A 22318-nucleotide genomic window follows, 5' to 3' on the forward strand; every position below is an offset into this window, starting at 1 on the left:
AATAAAATAAAATAATAAAGCATCTTTTTTTGATAGATCTTTGGGGGAAGTTTGTGTGTTTTTTTGTTTTGTTTTGTTTTGTTTTTTGGCTGGCCTGTTTATTTATTACCTGGGGAAAAGCATAGTTTCTAAAGCTAGTGATGGACTGCTCACTACCAGCATTTTTTGAGAAAAAGATTAAAAAAAAGGAACCATGACACCACTGTAGATAGATGATATTGAACCTCTCTGCGATTAGCTGGGTGTAGAAGAAAATGAAATAGTAACCTAAGGAGAGATTTTTTTTTAAGTGATTTATACAGTACATTAAACAGTGGGGAAATCCTTTCTAGAAAAACCCTTTTGAGAAAGAATATTTACTTACACTGATGTTTGCTACAATGTTGTTCACATACACACCTATGTTGGTTAATATTGTACTAGGATTTCAGTTAATAAAATTACACCAAAAAATAACTATTCCCTTTAATGCCTGAACTCCAGATGCTTTTCTTTTCTGAAAAAAAAAAAAAATATATATATATATATGTATATATATATATATTTCAAAATCTCATTCTCCAACAAAATTAAGAGCCTTGACTTTTACGGTACTCCCAATAATATCTTCTCAGGAGGAATCAATCAGATGCTGCACCTGATAATATTCATACTCTTCACCCCTGCCATCATTCTTTCCTGTTTGTCAGTGAGTGCTACAGTGGCATCTTCTGGCATACAGAAGAATTAATAGCCATCTCGCTGTGAAAGAGCATCTCCATTAAAAGCATAAGCTAAAAAACAAGCTTAAAGAACTGAAATAATAAAACACCTCTTCTTCAATTATTCTGCTTAGTCCAATTGAAACAATAATGAATGATGAGAAATTTAAATCCAGTGGTTCGATAAGTGGCCATTTGGGCATGAGAGTTTACGTATGAGGCAACTGCTTCGAGGGCTATTAGTATTCCAAATAACAGCTTTATAATTGTATCACTTGACATAAGATGAGAAATGATAGTTAATTAGAAAAAGGGAGAGCAAGAAAAAAGAGAGGTAAAGGCAACATATAGGACTACCAAAACAAAACAAACCAAAAAAAAAAAAACCACACTTGAAACTGATTATTATCTCTTTTTGAATCCATCTCTCTAAACACTTTCTGTTATGACTTATATTTAATAGAAACATTTAACAGCTGTTTCCAGCCAGCTCCAACAGCCCCAATGCAGGGCATGTCTGGGCCCAGCAGAAAAGATGGTGGTGCCTCTGGGGCAGCAGATTTAAGAAAGCAAAAATCATTGCCTGGCAGTGTGAGGAAGACAAAACCCCTGTGAATTTCAAGGTCAGAGAATAAGGAGAGGGAGGAGGTGCATCAGGAGCTGGAGCAGAAATTCCTGCAGCCCGTGGAGGATCCCACACTGAACTGGGTGGGTGTTCCCCAAGGGAACTGTACCAGATGGAGAAGACCCACGCTAGAGCACTTCTTGAAGGACAGCAGCCCAATGAGAGAGACCATGCTGGAGCAGGGCAAAATGTAAATAAAGGAATGGCAGAGATAAAGTATTATGATCTGATCACAACCCCCCTATTCCTGATCCCCCCTGAACTGCCTGGGAGGGGAGGTACAGGAGTCAGGAATGAAAGAATGAAGTTGAACATGGGAAAGGGGGATGTGTGGGGGAAATGTTTTAGTTTTTGTCTTTGTTTCTTACCATCCTGCTCTATTTTAATTGGCAATAAGTTTAATTAATTTTCCCCAAGTCAAATCTTTTTTGCCTGTGATGGTAACTGTTAAGTGATGTTCTTGTCTTTATCTCAGTCCACAAGATTATTTTTTTTTTAAATCAACTCTTCAAGAGGGGGCATGAGAGGGCATCTGGGTGGGTATCTGGCAGTCAGCCAAGGTCAACCTAACATAGCTATATTCATGTACAGCAGAAGTATATTTGGTTTGCCTTAAAGTGTTGGTCTCCAATTTGTTTTGGTTGATTTCCAGTATCTTGCATAGTTCCACTATTTTGGCTAGAGGAGACACAGCTCCAGAGGAGGTGCAAAGTGATCAGCAGAAACTATCTTATTAACTAAATCAGTTTGTAAAACAAGAGTCGATGCTCTTAGTTTACCTATATTTAAGGTTTGTCAAAGTGTCTTGTGTGTCTCAGTCTTGAAAGAGAGAGACTAGCACAACATAAACTGGAAACTTATCAATGTTTTTTACTATCTTCATTTAAATATATGAGCACGCATGTTTAATTATTGAATATAAATTCCCTGATGTGCACTTTTAAATAGCCAACATTTAGCAAACAATATATGTTTTAATAAATCTCAAGTACTTCTGCAAGTCACAATGTATAATCAATATTTTTGTCTATAACTAGCTTTTGCTGAACAATTTGATTAGGAAACCTTCACCTTAATTAGTAGTTCCTCCTTCCTTTCTTTCTTTCGTTTTTTCTCTTTCCTTCCTTCCTTCCTTCCTTCCTTCCTTCCTTCCTTCCTTCCTTCCTTCCTTCCTTCCTTCCTTCCTTCCTTTCTTCCTTCCTTCCTTCTTTCCTCCTTTCTTCCTTTCTTCCTTTCTTCCTTTCTTTTTCTTTCTTTCTCTTTCTTTTTTCCTAATGACTGAATTTGTCTATGTAACGTATCCACAAAGTATGTACAAAGTGATTATTAGGCAATTATTTAGTTCATATGTAGCTTCTTCCTTTGTAAACAACTGTATTTTTCTGATTTTGCTTCCCAGCATTTCAGAAATGGTCATTTTTAACAGGCAGCTGTCTCCATGCTGTCTGAAGACTGACATATTTTCCAAATGTCACCATTGCAATCTGTAAAACACTCTTAATGGTGTTATACTTTCTATATCACTACCACCTGTGTAAGTGTCATATACTGTGTTTCTCACATACAAAAGCTGGTCACAGGATCCACCCTTTTGTCTTGGAAATGGAGTCGTATATACATCAGCATTTCTATTCAAGCCTACAAACTTAAGAAATGGTAGAATAGACACAATAGAAGTAGTGAAGAAGGAAATTTCTGCCTATTTCTCATACATCTTTCTCAACTCAGACTTGTTCCCATTCAGATATTCTAGTCATACTTGTTCCTCAAGAAATTCTTTTATTTGCCCCCAGTTTTTTTATTCTTAGGGTTTCCATCTCAGTCTATGACCTTTTATTAAGGCTAAAGTTTTGCTCTTCTAGGTTGGATCTCAGGCACATTTTGGCCCTGAATTACAATGGCATTGATTGATTCATGCCCATAATGCCTAAGGGCATTATTGATAATTAAATTTAAAAAGGGCTTGGTGCCCTTCCCTGAAGCCTGGCACAACTTTACGTATGGTTTGTCCATGCTCACAACATTCATAATTCCAAATCACGTCTGAATGAGAAATGTACCAGCTACTCGGGGAGCCCTTACTTTAAGGTTGTGCAATAAAAGCAGTTACCTAGGGATGACTGTATACAACACATGGCTGACAAAGGAAGCCAAATGGGAGAAAAGATATGTTTTAGAGACCTAATGGATTTGACATAAAAAATACTAGTGACTATATGGTGCCACAAAGGATGTATTTAATGAAGTTTGTGTCTATTGAGCTGTGGCATAACCCTCTGTGCCTCCAACTGGGTAAATCACAATGAAGCAGGAAATATTTTCTTCCTTAATCACCTCCACTGGCCCTAAGCAGAATCTGCTAATGGGACTCCAAGTTTGAAAAATGACTCATGTTTAACATGTCTACTCTCACTGTTACTGGCCAACATCTGGCAGAGCGTTGTACTACTTAGCCAACCATTGAAAACACAAAAAGTGGAATTTATCTTCAGATTCAGTTACCTAAATGTAGTTGTCTACAATACAGGGTTTAATGTGAGCTAGCTACTGTTGCTGGAGACACAGTTCATACAGTTAAAAGAAACCAGTGAGCTATTCAGCACATACCGAAACAGATTTGTGAAATGATCTGCAAAAATGACAGCATGTCTAGGCAACTGAGTTCCACCCCTACAATTAGGTGTCTGATCTAGAGGGGAAATCCTCCCAGAGGATCAGGACACAGACAACACTCTTTCTCTGCATTTCTTCCCAGAAAGTAGAAAACAGTTCTCAGGCCTGTTAGAAGACTAATTCTAGCAAGCAGGCATCAAATTCGTAGGTCCGATTGGAATTATACTGACTTCTAGCCACTTCCCTTTAAAAGAACAGAAGAAAAAGGAAACTCAATTGCTGCCCTGTGGATACATTGCTTTGGAATATGTAAGCCATAAGTATGACTATAGAGTAGATTCAACCTTCTTTGGGAAACTTTTGCAGAATTTTTGTTTGATAATTACACACCTTTTGCAAATTTTAAGAACTAGGTCTTGCATATTCCTATCTCATGTTGTTTCTAAAAAAAAAAAAATACTAAGTTTGTGTGACAAACAAAAATTGATTAATTCTCTCTTATTTAAAAAGTTAAAAATGATCTGAACATGAATTATCAATAAACAGATTATTCAAGGCATTGGATTTGTAATTTGTAATAATGGAAGACACAAATATGAAATTAATCTACGTCTGCACAGGTTGCAAAAGAAACTCTCCAGATCATATACTTTGTTTTTTTAAACAAATATAGTAAAGACTGGAGACGTACATGCCATGCAGAGGGACTACTTTTCATTATAAACTATCTTTGATTATACAGACGTGACATTTATCATGGTTGCAACCTGTTCAAAAATAGATTGAAAGACAAAGGTCTGATGTGATTCACAGTTTTGAGAATGAAACAGATTCTCATAAGCAGACAAAAAGTGTTTGTCTATTCCTTTCCAGTGACAATAAAAGAAAGCTAAATTCAGGCATAGATATTTACATTACCAATGGCTAGTATGAAGTAAGAAAAATCCTGTGCCTATATCTATTATGCTTAAAGTAAGATTAAATGCTGAGGAAAACAGAAATGAACAGTAATGTATAGCTATCATCCAACATTCATATTTAGATTTTGGGTGGTAAGAATGTAGAGCTTTTATTGTAACATTAAAGTAGGTAACTGCACAGATGAGGGAAATGGTACTATAATATGATGATCCTTTCAAAATTCATAGAGGCTAGCTTTTTATTTCCTTTCCCTCAAAGTAATAAGAAGAGTCAATTTCCACCAAAAAAAAAAAAAAAAGCTTCTTCCTTGAGACATTTTCTTTGAGGCTTTATGTCAGTAAAGTAGAAACACAATAGAGGAGTAAAAGAGACATAAAAAACAGATCATAAAAGCTATCACAGAAAGTACGAGAAATGAAATATCAACTGTGGGACACTGGTCTGGTTTTTGTGTGTGTTTTTGTTTGTTTGTTCATTTTGTTTTATTTTCCCATAGAAAATTAAATTAAAATATAGAATAAATCTATGAATATTTTTATTTGTATAGAACAAATATATATTTAAAATATCTATAAATTAAATGTTATATATGTAAACATTTTTGTGAGAAACCTCATGCTCATTTTTATTTTGTACAAGGGAAATAATATAAATTTTACTTCACTGAATTTGTGGAAGAACTTAGTAGAACAATAAAGATGTTTTGGATACAGGTTGGGAAACCTGGTCACCCAGGATATGGAGAAGGCTGAGGTACTCAATGACTATTTTGCCTCAGACTTCACTGACATGAGCTCTAGCAACATGGCCCAGGCCCCAAAAGGCAAGGGCAGGGACTGGAAAAATGATGAACTGCCCAGTGTAGAAGATCAGTTTCAAGACTATCTATGGAACCCAAGGTGCACAAGTCCATGGGACCTGATGATATGCAACCACGGGTCCTGAAGGAAATGGCGGATGAAACTGCTAAGCCACTATCCATCATATTTGAGAAGTCATGACAGTCCAGTGAACTTCCCACTGACTGGAAGACGGGAAACAGAAACCCAATTTTAAATGGGGAAAAAATGAAGGCTCAGGGAACTACAGGGCAGTCAGACTCACGTCTGTGCCTGGAAAGACCATGGAGCAGTTCCTCCTGAAATCTATGCTAAGACACATGGAAAATAAGGAGGTGATTGGTGACAGCCAACATGGCTTCACTAAAGGCAGATCATGCCTGAAAAATCTGGTGGCCTTCTACAATGGGGTTACAGCATTGGTGGATAGGGAGAGGGCAACTGACATCATCTACCTGGACTTGTGCAAATCATTTGACATTGTCCCCCATAATATTCGTGTCTCTAAATTGGAGAGACATGGATTTGATGGATGGACCACTTGGTGGGAAAGGAATTGACTGGATGGTCGCACTCAAAGAGTTGTGGTCACAGGCTCAACGTCCAAGTGGAGATCAGTGATGAGCAGTGCTCCTCAGGGGTCAGTATTGGGACCAGCATTAACATATTTGTCAGTGACATGGACTGTGGGATTGAGCGTGCCCTCAGCAAGTTTGGAGATTACACCAAGATGTGTGTGTGGTTGACATGCTGGAGGGATCAGATGCCATCCAGAAGGACAGAGAGGTGGACCTGAGCAAACCTCATGAAGTTCAACAAGGCCAAGTGCAATGTTCTGCATCTGAGGTGGGGCAATCCCAAAAGCACAAACATAGTCTGGGCAGAGAATGGATTGAAAGCAGCCCTGATAAGAAGGACCTGTGTGTGCTGGTTGATGAGAAGCTCAACATGAGGCGGCAATGTGTGCTTGCTGCCCAGAAAGTCAACCCTATTGAGGACTGCATAATAATTGCTGGAGGTGACTTATTGAGGCTAAATGTATGTCCACATCTTAAAAGAATGTTCAACATTGAGGAAAATTCCAGGGTGTGGTGCATCAGATATGCAAGGAATCTGTTCCATGACAGTCCCTTTGGTGACAAAACCTGCAACCTTAGGTATTGATAACAGCAAGGGAGCTTGGTGTGCTGACTCTAAGAGATATAGTACAGGGACTCTAAGAGATATAGTACAGTATAGAGTGGAGTGAAGACACAGCGGCCAGGCTCTTTGCTATCACTGTAGGCAAGGGGAACCTGACGGTACTATGGAACTGATAGACTGCATGGTCAGCCCTGAGTCTAACTGATAACCAAATCATGTCCTCTGGGTGAAATTTGCTCATTATAATCTCATTATAATGCCAAAACACACCACAAAGGCTACCCGCCTCCAAGGTGAGACCACCCCTCACCGAGTATGCACTCTGAATTTCTCTGCGCCTATACCTTTAAAACAAAAGCAAGAAAAAAATATACCAATCACAACAAAGACAGGTATGACTAGAGTCACTCAAGTTCCACCTAAAAGTAAGAAAATAGTATAAAAATGGCTCAAGAGGAGAAAATGTCAGGGAAGAAACCATCACAGACAAGTTGGAAGGAGATCGCTGAATTCTGGGATCAGTCAATGAGCTGAGCTGAGCTTCCCCCCCCCCCCCCCAAATGGACACCTATGGGGTGAGATTCGAACTATTGGTTATACCAAGTGGTTCCCTGGGAAACCTAGCATTCTCTATAGAGTTGTTTCATAAGTTAGCACATGTGTAGTTGGTTGTGTTTGTCATATTCTTTGTATTTGCATGTGCTTTGCAGACAGTGTGAATCCAGTAACACTGTGAATCCAAAACAACTTGTAATCCTGTTGCTTCAATAAACCACACCAGCCATTTACTAGACGGAAAGTGTATTGTGCTATTTGTGCATCTGTGATCATGATAATTCAATATAATTAGTGCAACCAGACTTATAGTACTGCAATATTGTGCTATTTGTGCATCCATGATCATGATGATTTAATATATTGAATGGGACTGGACTTATATTGCCAAATTGGGCATCACTCAGAATTTAAGCCCAGCCCCTCTAATATCCAAGGAAAAGCTGGAACGCAAGGGGGTTTAGGTCCTGCAAAAGTTCATTACCCCTTAACACATCACAGGTTGAGGGAGGTGACCTGTGAGACCATCTATCTACTCTGCTCTCGTAAGACCCTACCTGGAATTCTGCATTCTGCTCTGGGGTCTCCAGCGCAAGACAGACATGGAAATATTAGAACAAGTCCAGAGGAGGGGCCCCAAGGATGATCAGAGGGCTGGACCACCTCTCCTACAAAAACAGGCTGAGGGAGTTGGGGTTGTTCAGCCTGGAGAAGGAAGGCTCTGGGGAGACCTTATAGCAGCTTTCCAATACCTAAAGGGAGTTACGAGAAAGTTGGGGAGGAACTCTTTGTCATGGATTGTAGTGTTAGGACAAGGGGGAATGGCTTTAAACTAAAAGAGGCTAGGGTTAGAAAAGATACAAGGAAAAAAATATTTTCTCAGACGGTGGTGAGGCACTAGGACAGGCTGCCCAGAGAAGCTGTGGATGCCCCATTTCTGGAAGAGTTCAAGGTCAGGTTGGATGAAGTTTTGGGCAACCTGGTCTAGTGGGAGGTGTCCCTGCCCATGGCAGGGCAGGATGGCATTAGATGATTTTTGAGGTCCCTTCCAACCCAAACTATTCTATGATTCTATGATACAGTGATCCCAAGAGTCATAAAAATTATTCTTTTCAGATCCATAATACATTATAATAAACTACTTTTTAAAAAAACAGGTTACAAATAATAACAAATATGATTCAGTGAAATAATGTTAGAACTCCTGCTAAAGTCAGTATGTGTTTTCTCAGGAAAATACAAGCTCCTATGAAGTCAGTGAAATGATGCTTACTGACTTCAGAAAGAACCTGAGCAGAATTTATTCAAAATGTAACAGGTATTACCCATAGTACCATAATATTTTGCAATTGGCCAGACTTTGCATAAACAAGCAGTGTATCTTGACTTGTTTTTGCATATCTCAGATACACAGTAAAAAAAAAATTAAAAAATCATGAAAACAAAGTCCTAAATTCCCATCAGACACTAGTGAAGTGGTTGTTCAATTTCCACCCAACATACTAGCTGAATGACTTTAACCACAGCTGTAGAAACAGCCTGATTATTATCTCCCTTCTGTTTTCCCTCATCTATCCAAACCAAAGAGTCTTTGGACCAGAGTGAGACAGCATTATAATAAGTAAAGATGGGAGACAGTGTACTTGGGCACAAGCTGCTTGGGCATAGCCTTCTATGATGAGGTGACTAGCTGGGTAGATGAGGGGAGAGCAGTGGATTTGGTGTACCTTGAGGTAGACCTTGAGCAAGGCCTTCAGCAAGGCTTTTGACACTGTCTCCCATAACATCCTCATAGACAAGCTCAGGATTGTGGCCTAGATATGTGGACAGTGAGGTGGATTGGCAGTTGTCAGGATGGCAGAGCTCAGAGGGTTATGCTTAGTGGTGCAGAATCTAGTTGTAGGCCTGTAGCTAGTGGTGTCCCCAGTGGACAGTAATGGATCCAGTGTTGTTCAAGTTATTCACCAACAACCTGGACAATGGAATGGAGTGCACCCTCAGCAAGTTTGCTGATGACACAAAGCTCAGAGGAGTGGCTGATACCGCAGAGGGCTGTTTTGCCATTCAGAGGGACCTTGACAGGCTGGAGGAATGGGCTGAGAGGAACCTCATGAAGTTCAACAAGGGCAAGTGCAGGGTCCTGAATGTAGGGAAGAATAACCTGAAGCACCAGTACAGGCAGAGTGTGTGTGTGTGTGTCTGTGTGTCTGTGTGTGTGTGTGTGTCTGTGTGTGTGTGTGTGTGTGTGTGTGTGTGACCTGCTGGAGGCCAGCTTTGCAGAGAGAGACCTGGGAGTCCTGGTGGACAGGAGTCCTGGTGGACAGCAGGCTGACCATGAGTCAGCAATGTGCCCTTGCGGCCAAGGAGGCCAATGGTATCGTGGGGTGCATTCAGAAGAGTGTTGCCAGCAGGTCAAGATCCTCCCACTCTACTCAGCCTTGGTGAGGCCATACCTGGAGTATTGTGTCCATTTCTGGGCTCCCCACTACAAGAGAGACATAGCAGTACTGGAGCGAGTTCAGAGGAGGGCTACTAAGATTAGAGGACTGGAGCACCTGTCGTATGAGGACAGGCTGAGAGAACTGGGCCTATTTAGCCTGGAAAAGAGAAAACTGAGGGGAGACCTCATCAATGTGTATAAATATCTGAGGGGAGGGTGTTGAAAGGATGGAGCCAGTCTCTTTTCAGTTGTGCCCAGCTAGAGGACGAGAGGCAACAGGCACAAACTGAAGCACAGGAAGTTCTGGCTCAATATAAGGAAGCTCTTCTTTACTGTGAGGGAGACAGAGCACTGGGACAGATTGCCCAGAGAGGTTGTGGATTCTCCTTCTCTGGAGATATTCAAAACTCACCTGGATGCCATCCTGCTCAATGTGCTCTAGGTGATCCGTCTCAGCAGGGGGGTTGGACTAGATCTTCAGAGATCCCTTCCAACCTTGGCCATTCTGTGATTCTATGCTGCTTTTTGAAGGACTAACCTTAATCAGTTTTCCACTGGCTCATTTAAAGGAATTGGATTAGTAAATAACACAAGTGTAATCATATTACATAATACATCAATAAAGTCATCATAGGTTAATATTAACTGGAAGGCTATTGTTATCTCATCCTTCCTTGCCACAGTAAAACTGCCATAAATCTCTTCTCTCTCACTTTCCCTTGTCTTTCAGGAACTGAAAGTCTTTTGAAGAGAAGGATTTACTGTAATCAGTACATTCCTGTGAAAAATTTACATTTCACTAAATCAGTATTTTATTTCAGAAAGAAGACACATATTGTCAACATATATGAAGTTCAAAGATTTTTCTGTATGCATGATACAAGTGTTGGCACAGAAATACACATTATATAAATTATTGAAGCATAAAAAAAGCCACAGTGATACCCAAGTTCCAGTGATTTCCATGATAAAATCTCACTTGTGGACTACGTACAGCCCACCACCAGTCTATGAAGTTTGCACAGGTAAATCCATTGAATGTATAGACATGAAGTCATGAAAGAACAAAGCAATTCCATTTGAAATATCATGTGAAAACTGAGATAAATTAAAAGATAACTTCCTTGCATTTTATTTTACTAAAAGGTGTACTGACATGTTCATATTATCCATTGGGAAAACCAAATGATGACATTTCCCACTCCTGCAGTACTCTGTGCAGGTGTGGCCTCACTTCAAGCAGTGCTTACAGTTTTGGGTGACACAATATAAGAAAGATATAAAACTATCAGAGAGTGTCCAAAGGAGGGCAACAAAGATAGTGAAAAGAAGCCAAAGATGGTCTGGAGGGGAAGATTCATGAGGAGCAGCTAGGTCCCTTGGTTTGCTCAGCCCCGAGCAGAGCAGGCTGAGGGGAGGCCTCATGGCGGCCTGCAGCTCCCTCACGAGGGGAGCGGAGGGGCAGGCGCTGAGCTCTGCTCTCTGGGGACAGCGACAGGACCCGAGGGAACGGCATGGGGCTGGGACAGGGGAGGGTCAGGCTGGGTGTCAGGGAAAGGTTCTGCACCCAGAGGGAGGTCGGGCCCTGAACAGGCTCCCCAGGGAAGAGGCACCAAGCCTGCTGGAGTTCAGGAACCATTTGGACAGCGCTCTCAGTCATATGGTCTGATTTTTGGGTGGTCCTGTGTGGAGCCAGGAGTTGGACTGCATGATCCTTGTGGGTCCCTACAAACTCAGGATATTCTATGATTCTGTGATTTCAATTCTGAATTGCTTCCTATTTAAAGAGTATCAACTCTCCCACTTGAACACAATCATTTGTCAGGAGTCAACATCTGTACATCTTGTGTAATGAATTTAACTTGATTAATGGATTAAAGCTGAGCTGTCAACTTGGATCATTACTTCAAAAACAAATAAAGGGAAGGGTTATGTAAAATTTGCTGAGGGAATTCACACAGGCTGAAATAAAGTCAGCTAATGCAAAATCTTGTACATTTCAACAGTATATTGTCTGGTATTGATATGTTATACTCAGTAGGAAGATTAAATCATGACGAACTACCACAAATGCAAACAAAAAAGCACAATTACTTTTCAAAGGCTCTAAGTTATCAAAAAGCATTTAACAAGTGTACTCACTGGTCTAAAACACAGCACATCAGAGCAGTGTAATTATTACAAATTACCTGCATTAATAACATGAGGTTATATTTTACCCTATAAAAATACCACTAATTCTGAAGTTACCAGAAAATTGGAGCCTTTTACTGCACATATTATTTCACTGCAACCCATGTCTTAATATTCATATTCAGAGTTACCAGTAAAGAGACAAACTTTCCAGCAAAGTACCAACGTACATTGCTTCCTTATTTATTCTTCTACATTTCCTGAGGAAAAGGAATAAGCTAATAGTTGCTATAACTATTTGTCTGGATAGAGAGTGGCCTGAAGACTTTCTGCAGCAGAAGGAAAGTAGCCAGTGCCACACTTCCGGAAGAGTTACTGTTAGTGTTCAACTACCTGCCTCTTGAACAAATTCAGCCTTACTACTTCTCAGTTTTTAGTAGCTTTCCAAAAAAATGCTTCCTGCTTTATGCTTTCTGAAATAAGAGCATAGAGGATATGCTCTATTATGTCCTTTGTGTTCTGAATTCTCCTTGTGAAGGTTACAGCTCTTCAGGAGCTCCTTTTTGGAATAGTCAGAGAAATACAGAAAATTATATTGTGTGGTCAAGGTATGATGTAGCTTGTGTATCATCTGAACTACTTTTAAACTAATGGGCTATATAAGAATAAAGTCGTCATCCTGGAGATATTCACTTTATGTGGTACTGGAGCAGTAAAAGCAATAAAAAAAAATTATCAATCTGGAAAATAGTGGGGTTCCAATTAACAGGGCAGGAAAGAATGCTCACTCCTTTCTATGGATTCATTCACTTCTAAATTTTCCTTCACACCAACTGGAGCACCCTTCAGGCTGTTTCCTTGGTCAGAGAGGGGAAAATAGAACAACCCAAATTCTGGTCTTCCAGATATGTAGACAACCTTGGGCTGTTTGAACTAACAAGTAACATACTGAATGAAGAAGTAATACACTGTTTGCTTGTTTCACCAGAAAGGCAGTTACAGATACAGTCCTTGCTCAGAACAGACATGACAGTGACTACTATGCCAAGACTCCCACTGTGGACTGTAAAATTGATTCTGAACGGTAGTCCATTTACATGAGGGTAAAAATGCTTCTGTGTGAAAGTATGTTTTTGCCTGGAATTAATGGAGAAGTCACAGTGGGTGCTACAAGGGGGGCAATGTACTCTCTTCTTGCATTTCAAAATGGAATGGATTGTTCCGTAAGATCCCTCATCTTTCTGATCCTCCTCCACCATCATCTTTTAAACATTCTCTCAAAGATAATCCACCAACTATCAACAGAATTATTAGACAGGGAATAAACAAAGTCAACTACTGGAGAATTTCATAAGGTTAAAATGCCATTAAATGCCATTAGGTTAAAATGCATTTCAATCCCATTAACATAAAACAAGAACTATTATTAAATATCAGTTCTTCTAGCTAAACAATAAATGGTTAATCATACTCATTCCATAAAACACAATGTAAAATCTGAATAAGAACATTTCACATTAACAGTAGGGTTTTAAGAAGAATACTGTTGTGTATTAAAAAAATAAAACCTGAAACCCTACTTAGGCATAAAGGTGCTCTTCCTTTACTGAAGTAATTGAGAATGCAGATTAGACTTTAAAACAATGTAACAGATGGCAAACATCGTAACAGAGATTTTAGTGCTTTCACTCTCTGGTGAATACCATTAATCGTAAATCTTTGAATCCCAAGACACTCAGAGACAGCAGAAATCTACTGAGAAGCCCTTCACCACACTGCTTTCATGATGGTTTGGACCACAGCACTGCTTTATTTTCGAAGCTGAGGATGGTGAGAGGGGTAGAAATAGCAGAACAGATTGTCCAGAAAACAAAGGAATGGATTCAGTGTGTTATATGACACCATGTTGACAATTTATGACTGGAAGTGTAACTTTCAGAGTTACCTACTTATTAGCTTTTGTCTTCTTTTTTTAATTGGACAATAAATATTTAAGGAAAGTGACCTGTGACCTGTGCAAAAGATGCTAGCGGATGATATTGCTACTACTTTAATATGACTTACTTTCTGAAACAAAGATATTGTTCTTCCAGTATACTGGGATAAAGATGCATTCAAAGACACCAGACAATAACAAGTTTATTGTTAAATATCTGTGACAGAAGCACTGAAATATTTTGAAGTAAATCATCAGATTCAGATTGGACTTTGCAAATAGAAAACCCTAAAAAATACTTTTGGATAAGCCATTCTCCAAAAGTCAGATCATTAAAGCAATTATTCCTAATAATGTTGTAACCTATATAATTTGTATACATACATTCTTATACATATATTCTTATACATTCTTATATATTATATATTATTATATTCTATATTGTATATTCTTATATTCTTATTCTATTATTCTTATACATATATTCTTAAATCTGCATCCATATGAGTTAAAATATAGATTAAGTTTATGTTTTATTATTAAAGATCTCTATTGTTTAATAATCATCTAGAGTCTCTTCATTTCATGTTTGACATTCTGTGTGGTTGTATATCACTTCCACATCAGACAGTAAATCCTCATTCTTCAGATTAAAATTTTACAGTGAATCTATCTCAATCTAGTGTTGTGATGATTCATTTAAACCCTACCTAATTAATGACAGATGGATTTTTTATAATAAACACAGATCTAGGTAAATGCAGTCAATTTGTCACATTTACTTTTGCTGCCTAAAATTTTTGTGTCCCAGTCAAGCACCTTGAATGAACATTACCTCAGTGAAATCATGTGTTAAACAGTGTAGCTAAGATTTGTACTCAGCCCGGTTATTTTGTTCAGTGAACAGTAACTGGTCGATTTCAGTACTTCTAGGACAGGAATGAGAATGGCTGATGAAGCACTTGAGAAAAACAGCTGTACAAATGGCTGGTACCATTATTGCTGTTGCCATTGTACTGGGGAAAGGAAGGGAAGGGAAGGGAAGGGAAGGGAAGGGAAGGGAAGGGAAGGGAAGGGAAGGGAAGGGAAGGGAAGGGAAGGGAAGGGAAGGGAAGGGAAGGGAAGGGAAGGGAAGGGAAGGGAAGGGAAGGGAAGGGAAGGGAAGGGAAGGGAAGGGAAGGGAAGGGAAGGGAAGGGAAGGGAAGGGAAGGGAAGGGAAGGGAAGGGAAGGGAAGGGAAGGGAAGGGAAGGGAAGGGAAGGGAAGGGAAGGGAAGGGAAGGGAAGGGAAGGGAAGGGAAGGGAAGGGAAGGGAAGGGAAGGGAAGGGAAGGGAAGGGAAGGGAAGGGAAGGGAAGGGAAGGGAAGGGAAGGGAAGGGAAGGGAAGGGAAGGGAAGGGAGCCAACCATACTGAAGTAAGTGAAAGAGGAGAAAAAGTGTCTGCAACTTGAGAATGCAGTACAAAATCATATAAGAGACATGGATTAGTTTATGTGTGTCATTGTACCCTCTTTTCATATGGAGGTCAAAACATAAAGCCTTTTCCAACTTTTATCACACTATTGCATAATCTGAACAAGACAATAATTATCAATGAATTAAGTAGTCATAGAAATCAAACATTTTGGAGACTTTTTTCCTCAGACAGGGTGAATATCAGATGAGATAAAAATCAAACAATTGGGAGGCAAGATTTGCCTGTATATACAATAAGCACAAAGCATAATTTTACATATATGAGCCCTGAACTAGGGCACGGCTGTAACTGTAGTAAAGCAATAGCTGCACTGAATTTTAAAACAACAAAGAAGAAAGACAAAGCAGTGGTACAGCACTTTTCAGAAAATTAATGGTCTTGGTGTAAGTCCTATGAGAATTTTGATAAAACATATTGAGTACCTCAGAGGAGTGATAGCAGGATTAGCTCTTCCTTGCACAGCTATTTGAAAATAGATTCAAATCAATATATAGGTAATAAGTATTTGTCGTTATTACCTCTTGAATTCTGAAGGTTTTTTGGTTTTTTTTTTTTTTTTCTTGTGTGTGTGTGTGTGGAGGTAATTCATTGTGACACATGAAATAGTCCTGTGGGAATTCCTTGGTTAGGGTAGAAAAAAACTATCAAATGAAGTGTCAAGACTTTATACTACAGTTTATTTTATACATTTAAAGTGCACTATCGCTTGTACCATTCCTCCAAAGGACGGCATCAATTTGCTGTATTTTAAAGCTACTTGCAAAGAATGAAGCAGTCAGAGCAATTGTAGGACTTTGAAACACCGAATGGCTGTTAGATATGAAAATAAATTTTCAAAATACAACATATTTTAAGCACTGGTATAATGCTAGGGCTATCATTTCTGAGTCATAAATAACAAATCTCTTCATTAGCCTTTCAAAGTCTAAAGCTTGTCATCACAAATTTGACACTCTCCAACACTAAGTGAAGACACTTCTTACATCTGTAATACTGAATGGAAAAATAAGTCATCTTCAACTTCAGGGGCTGTTCACATAAAATTGCTAAATTTTTATCTTGGCAAAAACATCTTCTCCTTCCTCTCTGTTCTTCCCAGGTCTGAGAATCATACACATTCAGAAGACAATGACATGGTCTCAGAAAAGGCAGATACACATCTGCCTTTACATTTTTTACCTCTATACAAAGTAATGTGCATAGAAGGGATAATTCTGTATCATAATTTATCAGCTTATTTAGATTATGAATTTGTTGGAAACAGGATCGTTCCCCTTGGCAAACATCTTTGGAATAGCTAACAAAGGGGAGAGTTGGCTTCGTATAAGGCCTCCAGACTTTACTATAATACCAAATACGTAGCAATCTCCCTTCCTTTCCTGGCTGATTATGAAAAAATGAAAAGTTAACCAGAAGCAAAAGACTGAAAAGTTTCTTAGGTAAGGAAAAAAATAACACCATCTGTATGCCTGCATGTATCAAAAGAATATAAAGTAAACTTTCCATGTGCATAATGAATCCAGTTAAAATGTGTATGTTACTAAACCACATAAAGAATCTTATTCACCCACTAATGTGACTTGCTAAAAAGAAATAACTATGATATAACTCTCCATTTTATGTCATAATTCTTTTTTGAGCTTCAAAAATCATAAATGCATTTTTAAGTAATAATTATAATGTTTATCTTTGAAAATAAAGTAAATATCTCGTTGCTGGAGTTCATTACATTCTTTTAAGACAAAATGACTGTAATAAGAGTATGTGTTCTGCATGTGAACTGCAATGGTAAAGGTTGACTTCATGTTCCAACATTTAAACTATTTGTTACTTCAGCACAAAAAGCATCAGAACTAACAAACTACCTAACTAACAGGTTGACCATGCCTGATATTTAGTCATGCTTTACAAAGAGCAGTAATCAATACAGGCAGCATAAATCTATCATTTCAATTTAGAAATAGGGAATTAAGGATCTGCTTTAGCTTGGAATCAGCAGCTGTCACCTGAAGCTAAGAAATTTTCACCAGATTAAATAGTGATGATATTTATTTCTTAATGTTTTCATTCTTGTTCATCACTAATCTTGAAAATATATTTTTGTTTGCTTACTAAAATAGGCTTATTTTACTTTTTTTGGACTTTCAATTTCATTTTTAATTCCTAAAATCCTACTTGTATATCCCAGAGATGCAAAAGAATTATCTGAGCTCCAGTTTGTTATCTGAAGTATACACTTAAGTGATTTCCCAAGAAAAAGATTTTCATGACCTATATTATAACAAAATTCATACTACATGGAATCTTTTAATAGTTCACAACAGGTAACTCAAGCTACTAGTAAATCAAAAAATATACAAAAGTCATAATACTAAACAGTATGGACTCATATTTTTGTTTACTAGTGTCTTAGAAAAGGTTTGAATGAAACAGCATTAAATGCAAACTTGCCTAATACATAGTTTATAATCCCAGAGATGCATGTAAAATAATGAGAATACAAAGTTTAATTAGCTATCTTTTTGACATTTTGAAAAGATTACACTAAATACATTAATATGAAGAAAAATCAAATGCAGAAGGTAAAAAAATGTGCAATTCATTCAATATTTTTGCAATGTAATACTTGTTTAATATCCCTGGTCATTTCTAAGACTATTTTACAGTTTGTCCATACCACTGAGTGTCATTATCAAATAGATATAGTATATCCAGTAGTCCAAAGTACAACTGCTTTTAAGTATTTGATCTCTAACTTTTTTTTCCAAGTTTATATGTTCAAAGAAGGCACTCTCAGGAAATAAGTGCCTCTTAACATTCCATCTAAAGAAACTTCATCAGGCCTTGAAAATATATATACTAGGTAGCAGTGCAACAGTATCTTAGGCTGAATGCAGACTGACCTGCTAATGCATGCCCACAATGCTCAGAGTCTCATTTCTCCAATTATTTAAATCAGAATTAGGCAAGCATGCAGTACGACTTCTCTGTGACTGAATTTCTAAATTGTCTCTTCACTATCAAATCAAGAAAGACCTGTCCTCGGAAACCCAGAGCACACTCAAATTCAGTAAATATAGGTAAACTCACGGATTAACAACAACCTTTACTTCTTATCTATTAGTACTGAGTGTTTAAAAATATAATTTTGATGATAGCAGGAATCTATTCCCATCATCTCTGCCTGTATTTCTGCACTTGGAAGAGAAGTAAGAGATGTACAATATAGCACTGTTTCAGAGAACCGGACAACTTACTTGTGCTTCAACCCAATTGCTCATACTCATATTTCTATGTCACTGAAATGTATAAACAAAGGTCTTACAAATATTCTTCTTACAAAATTCTTACAAAAGTGGTTCAGGAAAAAATAAAAAAGTAAGCAAGGCAGAAAGAAGTGTAAGCAGTAATAATGGCACTGATGCTTAGTGGGCTACAGCACATTGATTCCAATAGTTCTCTAAGAAATTCAACTACCACAGCTAAATCTTAGCTTTTTGCCATAGTTCCATTACAAAATAGAAAAAATTTCTGTGTGAAACTTCCAATACTTTTCATGCTAAATCAGTAACTCACATAAAAATGTCATTGTATTGACTTTTAATGGGATAAAATACTGTGTTGAGGTCAGTCCACATAATGCAAATATGCATTAACAAATGCTATGATGAAACTGATACTTATCATCGTACCGTCCTCATAGAAGTCTTATAATTATAGTCCTATTCCTGTATATCTTGGAAACATTATACAGACAACTTTTCCACACCTGTTTCAAGATAATTCAGCGGTATTTCTTAGTGGAAAATATGTCAAATTCACTCTTAAAATGTATGAAGGAAACAGAATCATGGACTTACAGTCTGTAATTTTCATGACTCTTTTTACTTCTCCACTTCCTGATCCTCCACAACCATCTTCATCATCACAATCTCCACTGATTTGTTCATCCACACTTCCACCACTGCCTGTTTGTTGCAGATCCCAGTTATCATATTTAGGAAATGATTTGCTCTGCAATAGCTGAAGACAAAATACAGTGTGCAAGTTAGCAATACAGATGGAAAACTTCAGTGAGCAGCCAAAATTTCAGATATGTCTCTCTGATATTTATCTGCTTTAAAAGGAAAACACCAGGTTCCACAGAAAGGTAATTCTGATTTTTTTGTTTCCTCCGGTTTGCAGTCAGATTTAAAAGAGTGGTATCTAGACATGTATACTTCAGTTTTAATTTAAAAATGTGTAACATTTCTGTGTCTGTACTGCTAAACAAGAGAGGATAAGGCATTAATCCCTAGCCCAGAGATGAAGTCGCATGGATAAAGACACATTCTTCACACCTTCAGACTAGTGTCCTTTAGAGCAGACAGACAGCATCCAAGCTACATAGCAACTGGCCCTAGATCTTTTCCAGACCAACGTGATGTCCACATTCTATGATTCAATCACTAGGAATGCGTGGGTTTAGTGCAGTCCTGTAGGGATTGGTAGTTCTTCCAGATTATTTAGGATTTTCATTAATGACTTGGAAGGCAGTATAAAACACAAACCGTGCTGATAAATCTTCTACTGCTACAAAAAATGGAGAACTACTAAGTAAAAAATAGAAGTGGCAAACTGTCTAATAAGGTACCTCATCTGGTAAGCCAGGCAATAGAATGAATTTTTAAATATATACTATAATAAAACAGACAAAAGTAAATTTGCAAGTCTAAATATTGTATTACATTCATATTAGAAGATAAAATACTCTGTTCTATAAAATAGTCGACTATGAATTATCAAGACTAGTGTTCTAGCCAAAGGTTTTAATGGGATAGCTTTGAAGACAGAAATAGGAATACTAAATCAGATTAGTACCACAATTAATGCCAAATCAAGGTCTTGTTTCCTCTGTTCTGAAAGGATGGCACAGAACTGAGTTCTCCTGGAGTGTTTAAAAAAGGGAATAAATGAAACAAAACACACAAACAAAAAACTGTTATTTTAAACCAATGTGAAAATAGCAAATCAACCAAAAGCTTTGATTTATTCATTCAAATTAAATCAAACAAATCCACATTATCAATATTGTACATTAAAAATAAACCAAATAAGGGTTGTCCTATATCAAAATAATTTATTAACAGTTGAGGTCAAGTTCTTCAATATATACATACATATATATATATGTATATATTCTGGTTCAGACAGAGGTTTTAGTCTTAAAGCAGGAATTAATTCAGAAGTTCAAGACCAGGATATGCAAGAGGTCAGAATAAGTTACCAAAAATGGCCCCTTCTGGCTCTCAAGAATGTATGAATCCATGTAACTAAATTTGGTTTAAATGGAAGACTGGATTCTTTTTGATTTCCTGTGCTTGCAGAAAGTTACAAGTGAGTTCATCTCTCATGAGTGATGAACACTTAAAGGCAAGGGAGCTTATGTTTACACTGTTGAAACTTATATGGTACTGATTCCCTTTTAACAAAAATCTAGTATCCCATTTACTTATCACAGTATCACAGTATCACAGATTTCTAGGTTGGAAGAGACCTCGAGATCATCGAGTCCAACCTCCGACCTAACACTAAGTACTCCACTAAACCATATCGCTAATAAACCATATCTTACACATCATACACCTTCAGGGGAAACATTGTTTTTTATTAATTTAATTTTATTCTTTTTTAATAAAAACATCTTGATGATGTTCTGCTGCAGTCAATGTGAACTAAGCTCAGTCATAATATTTCTTCTCTTTCATTTATGTGCATATCTTAAACACCTGTGGAGGGAATCCCAAAGGAGACCAGCAGTAAATCAAATTTACTTAATCAAATCAAACCTAGAAGAACTATTTCTAGAAGCATGACTGTTTTGAACTCTTTCAAACCAGAAGAATAAATTATGCTAAAGTTTATTCCTCTGCTTAGTATTATATACCTGAGTACTTAAAAGGACAGCATTTCTCTTTAAAAAACTACTCATGCCACAGTCTTCTCTATTTTAAAAATCCTTCTTCATATCTGGGAGCACATTATACAGCTAAAACCCCTGAACTCAGGTTCTCACATGATTTCTGTCATGAGCAACTGATTTTCTTTCCAATTATTACTGGATTTGAGTGAAGAGAGGCAAAAGCTTTGCTCTTGTCCCTTGGTACACTTCCTACTAGCCCAGCTATGCACACTATCAATTTGGTTATTTCACTAAGTATTTAATTTTTTGGTCTTTGGGAAAAACAAACAAACAAACAGAAAACAAATGAACAACAACAAAAAAATGTGTCTTACTAACATCTCACTGCAATTTAAGTCATCCTCAGAAAATTAAGTAAATGAGTCAGGCACTTCTAAGATAACCAATGTAAGCAAAATTAAACCCTAGCTTGTACTCTCCTTTCTGTCTAGGTAGTAGAAATAGCAGAACAAAGTCACATTACGTATGATTAATGTTTAGAGACTAATGTTCTTTGCCCGTTTCACCCATCCATGAAGATAGCATAGCTACAAACAGAAATAAATAAGAAAAATAACAAGAGAAACATAAATTTAAGAGGTAATACAGGCCAACAACAATGGGAAAAACAAACAAACAAACAAACAAACAGAAAACAGCAGCAGCAAAATTTCATTTAAAAAATTTCTAAAGTTATTTTATGAGCATTTTTAGTATCTCTTCTATAGAGCCATTGATCTGCTTGGATTTTTTATTTCACTGTTCTTTACTGCTCACCTGTTTCATTGTATTTGTTTTAAGGTTATTGGTATAACCCCCTCCACTAGACAGAGCAAATATTTTGCAGATAATTTGCTAATAATTTTACCTTTATCTTATTCTTGTGTGAATTTTACACACTTCTCCCTTGGTAAGAGTGGATACTAATAGACAGGACATCTACTAATTTCCTATTTCTACCCTATTGTGAGTGAGGAAATCGGTGATTTATTTAAA

The 22318-nt window shown here is 37.6% G+C and overlaps 1 protein-coding gene across 26 annotated transcripts in view; it reads right to left on the reverse strand.

Moving 5' to 3' along the window:
• Positions 1-22318, reverse strand: part of GPC5 (glypican 5) — a 778624-nt gene that overhangs the window by 334063 nt on the left and 422243 nt on the right. For 20 of the 26 annotated variants that reach the window (XR_014584732.1, XR_014584733.1, XR_014584734.1 and 17 more), the window contains one exon: positions 19242-19404. The exons of 3 other annotated variants lie outside the window; for them this stretch is intronic. Coding sequence is in view for 18 of the 23 variants with exons in the window: in XM_083836988.1 (XP_083693114.1) it covers positions 19242-19404 (163 nt within the window). In the remaining 5 variants the exon portion in view is untranslated. Of the gene's footprint in view, positions 1-19241; positions 19405-20241; positions 20309-22318 lie in introns of those variants that run through there. 3 more of the 26 variants (XM_083837002.1, XR_014584736.1, XR_014584735.1) reach the window with 3 other exon arrangements.

Source organism: Anser anser (assembly GCF_964211835.1).
Source record: "Anser anser genome assembly, chromosome: 1".
Lineage (NCBI taxonomy): Eukaryota > Metazoa > Chordata > Aves > Anseriformes > Anatidae > Anser > Anser anser.